At 50.2% G+C, this 8,378-nt stretch overlaps 1 protein-coding gene across 1 annotated transcript in view; it reads left to right on the top strand.

Moving 5' to 3' along the window:
* Positions 1-4,522: 4,522 nt before the first annotated feature.
* Positions 4,523-8,378, top strand: part of TLL2 (tolloid like 2) — a 116,240-nt gene continuing 112,384 nt past the window's right edge. The window contains exon 1 of the mRNA XM_046027312.1: positions 4,523-4,754. Within this exon, the coding sequence (XP_045883268.1) occupies positions 4,565-4,754 (190 nt within the window). The 5' untranslated portion in view covers positions 4,523-4,564. The remainder of the gene's footprint in view (positions 4,755-8,378) is intronic.

Raw genomic sequence — 8,378 nt, 5'->3', positions numbered from 1 at the left:
CTTGGATGCTTTATTTCTTTCCTTTTTGAAACAAGTGAACCAGGCCCAAGGGATCACCCATTATTACTGGTATGCATATGAAGTGATTACTGATAGCATTTCACAGTTAAACAGGAACCTGCAAACTTTTGCTGTAAAAGGCAGGTAGGAAGTATTTGAGACATTGAGGGCCAGATGCAACTGCTCTAACACTGTAGCACAGCGGCGGAAGTAGATAGGACATAAACCAGCGAACATAGCTGTTTGCTGTTGGATGTACAGATTGATTGTCGAACAATAACAATAACGGCCAATGGGCTACAGTTTGCTGACCGCTGAAATGAAGGATTTAAAATTTAACATTCAATTTTTCACCCAACTGCTTATTTTGAAGAAAAAAAAATACAGAAAGTTGAAAGAATGGTACAGTGTATAAGGTTTGTCTTTACAAGATGATTTTTCTTTTATTATCATTCTTTCGACTTCTGTGTACAAGCTCTGAATCCTACACTCAAACCCCTTGATCCCCAGGCCTGTCGTTCTGATTGATGCGACATTGTCTAGTCAAAGTAGTGCCACCCATGTTCCCTCATGACCCTTCTGTGAAGCTGATAGGGTAGACTACTACATATTCTAGGAAAGAAGCTAGAGCAGCTAAAGAGTATATTATTTTAGGCCGGAGAGAATCAAGATGAGATTAGGGTCCTCTTGACCACTGTCACTGTGAAATGCGGATACCACCACTCTAGCCTGTGGAGCAGATAATATAGGGAAAAATCCCATTGAAAAGGAGTGTTCTATACCAACAGAAGGAGTTTTATTGTGCTACATCAAAATCAGTAATTTCCCCAGGTCTATTGGTACTTCTGTTTTTCATCTCCAGCTTTAACTAGTTATTTCCGTCCTTGTCAACCCTCTTAGTTCTTCCCCTGATTTTATTAGCTGCCTCAGTCAATACAAATACTTGACAATTCCAGTTGGCCAAATAGTTTCACTTAGTACAAATGTGGATTACTTTTGATCTCTCATGGACAGTTTCTGTGTAGATGGGAAATTAAGAGTCTGAGGGACTCTTATATAGCCAGCTTTTGGATTTCAAAGAGAACTATTTCCTTAAACTGTTAATCTGCAGTTTAACGTTAGAACAGCGGGGAATGTGCCTCCAGTAGGAATGTGGAGTCAGTGCTAATATAGTCTACAAATGTATTTAAGTCATTTTCAAAACTTTGCATGTTTAAGGTGATTAAAGTTTCAAATTTACAAAGTGGAGGAAATGATGGTATGGAGAAGTTGGATGTAAGTAATTTTAACTGGCCAATGTCATGATTATGCATAGTGGCTCAGTCTAAGCTACTAAGATTATGGTACTTAACCTTGAAAGTCATTGATGGGAAGGGAGGGTCTAGAGAGAGAAATATGGAAGGTTTCATACTGGAACTTGGTTCCAAGTTGGGAGTTGGTTATAGGTGAGTGGAGTATACATACATAGGTAAGTGTCATAAGTGTGGTCAGCTTGAGGGTTATAGTAGGTGTTGGCATGAGGATGCAGGCTGTGTGGTTATCAGGTTGTACCCAGCAGAAACATGGAGGTGTGAAGCAGCAAGGCTCTGTTAGGGTGATGGCAAGGTGTTTAATGCAACAAGAGTGGAGAGTGGACAGAGGTAAAAGGAGCCAAGACTGCAAGTGTGGAAGGAAGGCCTGACAGTAGGTAGTGAGGTGCAGTGTGTTGGAGGAGCTCAGACAAAGGTTTTGGAGAAGAGTTGCATGGAGTTTTGAACAGCTCTTCAAAGATTTTAACAAATATTTTTAATAACCTTCTCTAAGGAACTCAAAGTGCCTTCTGAGTGGTAACATAAAGGAATGAGCCAGCAGATAAAAGTGCCTGCTTTTTTCTAGAGGTTCTCCTCCCTACCCTGGAGGAAATGATGATGATGTGTAGTGGTCTGGAATGGCAAAAATGAGGAGAAAGTGGCCTGTGTGGAGTAGCTGGGGATAAAACTTAGGGGTTGTGCAGGGGTTTGAGAGCTGCTGCAAGAGAACCGGGCTGCTTTGGGTATATGGAAATAGATGGAGTGAGTTGGGTGGAGGATAGGCATCTGACCAAATGCGAGGGATGGGGGGAAGCTTGTATCCACTTGGCAGTTTTTCCACAGGCCCATGGGCTATGGGGGAGGAAACCACAAAAATTAGGAATAATTATGGATGTAATGGGACTATGCTGAGCCGCTTTAGAGCATAAAGCCTTTAAATCTACCTCTAGTATTCCCTGGGATTTAAATTTAAAAATACATATTTTAAAAATTATATGGATCCAGATTAGGGTTCAATATAAAAGTAGTGTGTGAAATCAGTAATTGTAGAACTGATAAAAATTATTAACCATCCCTTTTCAGTTGTTCCTGTCTAACCTCTCGATATTATAATCCAAATGTTTGTTGCTGTTTGTTGATGGAGAGCCAAAGTAGCATGAAAACAAGGCTTCTGACATAAAACTGTGCAGCTTGCTCATTCAGGAGCACCACTGTCTTCAAAATATTTGGCCAAAGACTGTTGGTGAGAAGACCTGGCAGCCACTCACCAGGTGGGGATTAGAGGCAATAAAGGCTCAACCTCAGGGCTTATACAGGAGGTCTCCTATAATGTCCTACTTTCTAGAGGAATTCCCTGCTAATGAGGAAGCCAGTTGGCTGTTTACCTAGTGCCATCTGGAGACCTGGAAGTGTCACAGAAGTTTGTTAGGCTTTTTAGATGTTGACTCTGTGGACTTGCCTACTGACAGGTGGTGACCTTCACTGGGTTCAGTGCAGGGAACTATGGCGTTGGGTTTGACTCCTTCCAGCATTCAGGCAGAAATGCCATTCAACCCCTTCCCACACCTATTGCCTGTTTAATGGCCACTTGGCCTCTTCCCTGCCATTTGGTGGCATCCACTCCCCCCAGACTTCTTTCTCCCACTTAGGAGTTCCAAATCAGATCTTCTTGCCCAATCTGGCTCCATTCTTTACGTGCCCATTTGTTGATGAAACAGGGTCAACTTGGATTTCTTTCTAAGGGTGAAGACAAAATACCCCGAAGCTTCCTTCCAGTAGTTGTTTTAAACCTTTACTGGTTTGAAGGACTTATTATCCTAGTTAATAGATAGGACATTACCATAATCCAAGAAATTAGAGTCTTGTATATAAAGCCCAACTCTAGTTTGTCATTAGTGGCCGTGAAGTCATGTGGAAACCTAAAAGCAAGTTTAGTTCATTTTTTGCTTGCAGTTTAAGTGAAAAAAGATTCTATTGGGTGGGATGCTGAAAAATCTCTACACATTGATGTGTTTTACTTCTTGATTAGGTTAAGTTTGCTTGCATAAAAAGGTCTTTGAAATGCCTCACGGTAATAGAACTTTTTATGTCTAGAAGTCAAAATGGCTCAGTTCAGACAATTTTTACATTTAAGGTACAACGTGGGAGTGGGTTTCAAATATCTCTTGATTATTCTTCTAAATTATTTGGGCATATGTTTTTAATTGGCAAAAAAAATAACCAGACTTCAGAAATTGGTCATTTTTATTCCATCAAGTTACTGGTGAGTGGCTTATTTAATAAAAACATGTCTGTAATTTAACACAAATAGCACATACAGCTGTTCATTTGTCAATCTTTTTGCCTGAATGAAGAATCTTAAAACAGTTTTGCTGAAGGATAGGGTCACCAAGAGGGGAAATCTGTCATTTTAAATAATTCTTGCCCTAAGGCACTGGTATCACCAGGCACTAGGTTAGGTGAGGTGGTTGCTGGCGCAAGCGTCCTTCATGGCTAGACGAGGGATATTGAGAAAGCTGAGAGAATAGTAGTCTTTTATTTTTTCTGAGCTGAAAGCTACCAGCGAGAAGATTAACTTCATTCCTACGGAGAAACGATTGTCCGAAAGCACAGAGCCAGTTAGTAACGACGCGGGCCACTCACACCGGGCTCCTGGTCCTGAGCTCGGAGCCACAACCGCTGCTGCCTGCCTTTGCCCACGTGAGCATCAGGGAGTTGTAAAGTGAGTTATGCCGACAAAACAAGGCGGGAAGTCCAGCCTTGATCTTCAGGAGCAGCGTTCTCGGGACCGGAGGCAGAGGAGGCGCCCGCAGAAGGGCGCCCTCGACTCAATGGGAGCCCTGCGGGCCCCCGGTCCTTGCCGGGAGCATCTTCACCTCGCTCCCCTTCCTCCGAAGTTGCGGAGGTGCCGGGAAGAGGAGGGGCCTCGCCTTGGGCGCCCGAGTGATTGGCTGCCCGGGGACCCTGGCGAGGGCTGTGTGGTCCAGCCCGGGTGGAGAGGGGCGGAGCGGCCACTGCTCCAACCACCGCCACCACTGCCACAGTCGCAGCCGCTGCAGCCTCGGCCGCCGGGCAAGTAGCTCCGAGCCGCGGCTTCCTGGGCGCCCCGACGCGGACCGCGGCGCCGCGCTCTGCTCGCCCAGCGCCCGAGCCATGCGCGGCAGCCGTGCGTAATCTCCGCGCCGCCACCGACCTGCCCCTCGCGCGCGGTCCCTGACCCAAGAGGAGCTTCCCGGACACGCAGCTCCCTCGGGCTCCGTCGGCCCCTCGCAACCATGCCCCGGGCGACTGCTCTCTGGGTCCCGGTGCCAATGTTGCCGCCTCTCCTGCTGCTGCTAGCGCCGCTTCCCCGCGGCGCCGGGGGGCTAGCGGAGCTCTCGGACGCCGCCCCGGACTATTTGGCGCTGGAAGGCGAGGAGGGTGCGGAGCAGCAGCTGGAGCATTACCACGACCCGTGCAAAGCCGGTAGGTGCCGCCGCAGCCGCCGCCGGGGAAGTCCGGCAGAAGTTTGCCTTTGAAATGCAAATGAGTGGTGGGCGAGCCTGCGCTGCCGTCTGTGGGGCGGGTCTCCCTCCCTCCCCCGAGGTTCCCCGGCTCCCCGGGAAGACAATGCCACTCGGCTGGGACGTCCGGGCCGCGGGCCTGCGGCGCGCCCCGGGTGGCAGCCTCGGGAGCGTTCCCCCAGCGGAGGAGGGCGGGCGCCCGGGCCGCCTGACAGCCAGGTGCTCCGCACGAGCGGCCGCCGGAGGCGCGGGGCAAGGCGCGCCGCTCCCGGGCTCGGAGGGAGCCCTGGCTCTGGGCTCCCCGCGTTTGCAAGTTGTGCGCAAAGTTTCCCGAGATCTCGCGCCTGCTCTTGGGAAGAGAAGAACAAAATCCGAAAAGCTGCGCGGCGGGCACAGGGAAGGTGGTAGCTGAGGGAGAATGCGAGTGACGCAAGTTGCCGCAAAGTTCCCGATAGCCCCCTCAGCGTGGTCCGGGCCTGGGGGTCGCGGAAATGGAAGCCGGCAGGTGCTCTAATCCCTCAGGAAGCGGAGCCGGGACGCACGGGTCTTTCTGGCGCACATTCTGCCCGGGCGCCGCGGCTCCCTTCCTGGAGCCACCTGCGGGCTCGGGAGTCCCGAGGGGCGTGGCCTCTGTGCCCGCGCGCTCCGGTCTGCAGCGCCGCCGGGGCCGGGGTGCAGGTTCCGAAGAGCTCGAGAGTCCGGCGAGCTCCGGCTGGGACCCAGGCGAGGATGGGCTGGGAGGTCCGCCTCACCCCTCCTAGCCGGCGGCCGGCGGCCCGCAGAGATGAACAGACCGAGCTGAGAGCGCGGCCTGCCTCCTCTCCCCGTGCTGTGGCCGGCCGGGTCTGGGGGAGCGCCGTGACCGGTGCCCCCACTTCTTCACCTCTGCTAGCCTCAGTTCCCTCATCTCTAAATTGGGGACAGTAATTATAGGAAGTCTCATGATGTATGGGAAAATTCTCTGCGAATGGAGAGATGGTCCTGTAATGATCTGGGTCTTCCCTGCAGCGGCTATGGGCAAAGTTGGGGGTCGGACAGATCAAAACTGGCCGAAGTCTGGGGAACACCAGGTCACTAAGAGGCGGGAGGGCCCAGAGGCTGTGAGACCTGAGAATCTTGTGAAGGTTGAAGTTCAAGCCCGGCAGGAATAGTCCTCCAGAATACCCACCTATTGCTGTACCTGGTGGGGCTTCTGAGTTAGGGTGGGCAGGAATATTGGTTCCTGGGTCATTTGAGAGACCATCAGTGGGTAGCGTGTCCCAACTAAGGTATCTCAGTTCATCATGGGACCCAGCCCATGACCAGGGAGAGATCTCTGTTGGAATGGTGGGTGGCCTTGCAGGGAAAAGACAGACACTGAGGCTGTGAAAACCGGGCGGGGGCTAAAGGGGTTGAATGAACCATCCCATGAACCTGTCAGATCCTGGAATCTACCGGTTGTGTGCTGGAGCCTCTGGGCAGCCGTGTGGGCAGCTGGGGCCTGGACTCGGGAAGCCATCAGTCTGTTCAGGGATGGACTGAGGCCTCCGGTATGTGGGGTGTTGAAAATCCAGGTGAAAGAGACATAGGGCTGTCTGGGAGAGCCCTCCCGGCTCCCAGTCTCAACCTTGTGGACTAATCGGATGGCAGGTTTGCCTCTTGAAGCCTCATTTTTGTCCAATAATTTTGTAGAAAATGCTAGATAACCAGGGCATGTGTGTGCTGTGACTCTTCACCCACAGGATGCAATGGGTGGGCTGGGCTGGGGAATAGAGGATCTTGGGAGCTTGGTTTCGGCCCCCTCCAGGCATGTTCCTTGGCCACCCTTGATCTTCCTGCAGCCCTGGCCTCTCCTCCAGCTGTGCTCATTCTAAGAATGGCCAGCAGAGGGCGATGGCAAGGGAGACCTGGGGAAAAGGTCACCTCAGTCTGTCCGTGCTTCTGGGAATTCCCTGAGCTAGGAAAAGCCTTCTAGAAGGACAAAAAGCAGTTCACCAGGGCAGTGAGATCTCAGTGGAAGGACATGCCTCATGGCTCACGGGGAACACTGCATTTCCTGGTTCCACATTTAAACCAAATGTTCAGGGCAGCCTGTCATCCTAGGGAAGCCAAGTCCTAACTTTTGGCTCCTCTGCCAAGAAGGAGGGCTTCAGGGCTCTGAATCTAAAACACCTCCCACCTGCCCTTTCTTGAGTGGGCGACAGTGCGTTATGCTGCAGACACAGTTCAGGGAGGAGAGGCTTGGATCTGGTCCTGGCCTCGTGGAGCTGTGTTTTCTCGGACAGATCCCCTCCTCTCGGAGTCTCCGTTGCTCATCTGCAGGATAAGTGGTTAGACTTGCTAGGGTTGCAAACCGACAGGCCGAGGGAGCTGGTTTTCTTGGTCTGCGTCCATCAGCTGTCTTGTCCTGTGCCTGCTTCACACCCTGCGGGCATTTGAATGTATGCGCCTGGCTCCTTCCTACTTAGTGTTCTGTGGTTCTATGACCTTTGCTTCCAGCTCAGCCTCTCAGAGGCTGACCAAAATGATAAGTGTTTCACCATTTACAGTTTTACTATTTACTATTTCGCCACTTTTACCATTTTTAAAACCTTTTTTTTTTTAACCATTTTACCGTTTGCGATTTTTATCATTTCCTCTGCTGTTTACATTCTGTGTGGCCTTGGGCGAGACACTTCAGTTCTCTGTGCCTTAGTGTCCTTGTCTATAAATGAGGATGATTCCTGATAGATTAGAGTGCTTAAAACAGTGCCTGCTCTCTATGTAGGTTCTTTACAAACAGGTTTTCTAGAAACTTGAAAGAACACCTTCAAGTAGACCTTTGAAGCAAGTTTTAAACTAGAATATTCAAATTTACTAATAAGCAATCTACTTCATGCTGTAAGAAGAGATGCTTTTCAGATTGGATGCTGGTGGAGTGGGAGTGAATGTGCGCAGCCCTCCTGGCCTGGGGCTGGTGAGGTACACTGGTCTTTCTGGGCATGGTCTCTGCCTGGCAGTCTGCAGCTCTGCCGTTTGTTTTTCATCTGATACTGTACATGCGGCCAAGGCTTCAAATGACAGTGAATTATAAGACATCGTCCCGAGCGCCATGTCTCTGAAAGCAGTCTTTGCAAAGCTTTTAAGGGCTTCTCCTGCCTGTTTGCTCTCACCCACAATTCTTTAGGACCAGAAAGCCTGGGTCCTTATCCCTTTTACTCCCTGTGTGGCCTTGAGCAAGTCACTTCCCCTCTCCATGCCTCAGTCTTCTCATCTGCAGAATGGAAATGGAAATAAACCACTTGACTGTGGTGAGTCGTAGGCAGATTCCTCAGACAAAGACTTGCGTGTCGATGGTTTGGGAGGTGATCCCAAGAAGCGGGAGAGTAGAACAGGGAAGGAGGAAGTCCAATGAAGGAAGTGAATTGAAGTAGCTGCTTTTGTTGGTGGAGTTTTGCACCCACCAGAACCTCTGCAAAGCTTCCAGAAAGTCTCGTAGAATTTCTTTCCCATACAATAGGGGGCTGGTGCATTTCTCCAAAGGCTGCTGTCCTTCACCGTTTGCTCCCTGGTCTTTGGATGCCTGTGTGAAAAACCACCCACACTCAATGGTATAGAACAATGACCA

Source organism: Meles meles, chromosome 13 (assembly GCF_922984935.1).
Source record: "Meles meles chromosome 13, mMelMel3.1 paternal haplotype, whole genome shotgun sequence".
Classification (NCBI taxonomy): domain Eukaryota; kingdom Metazoa; phylum Chordata; class Mammalia; order Carnivora; family Mustelidae; genus Meles; species Meles meles.
This window is presented reverse-complemented; position numbering and strand designations above follow the sequence as displayed.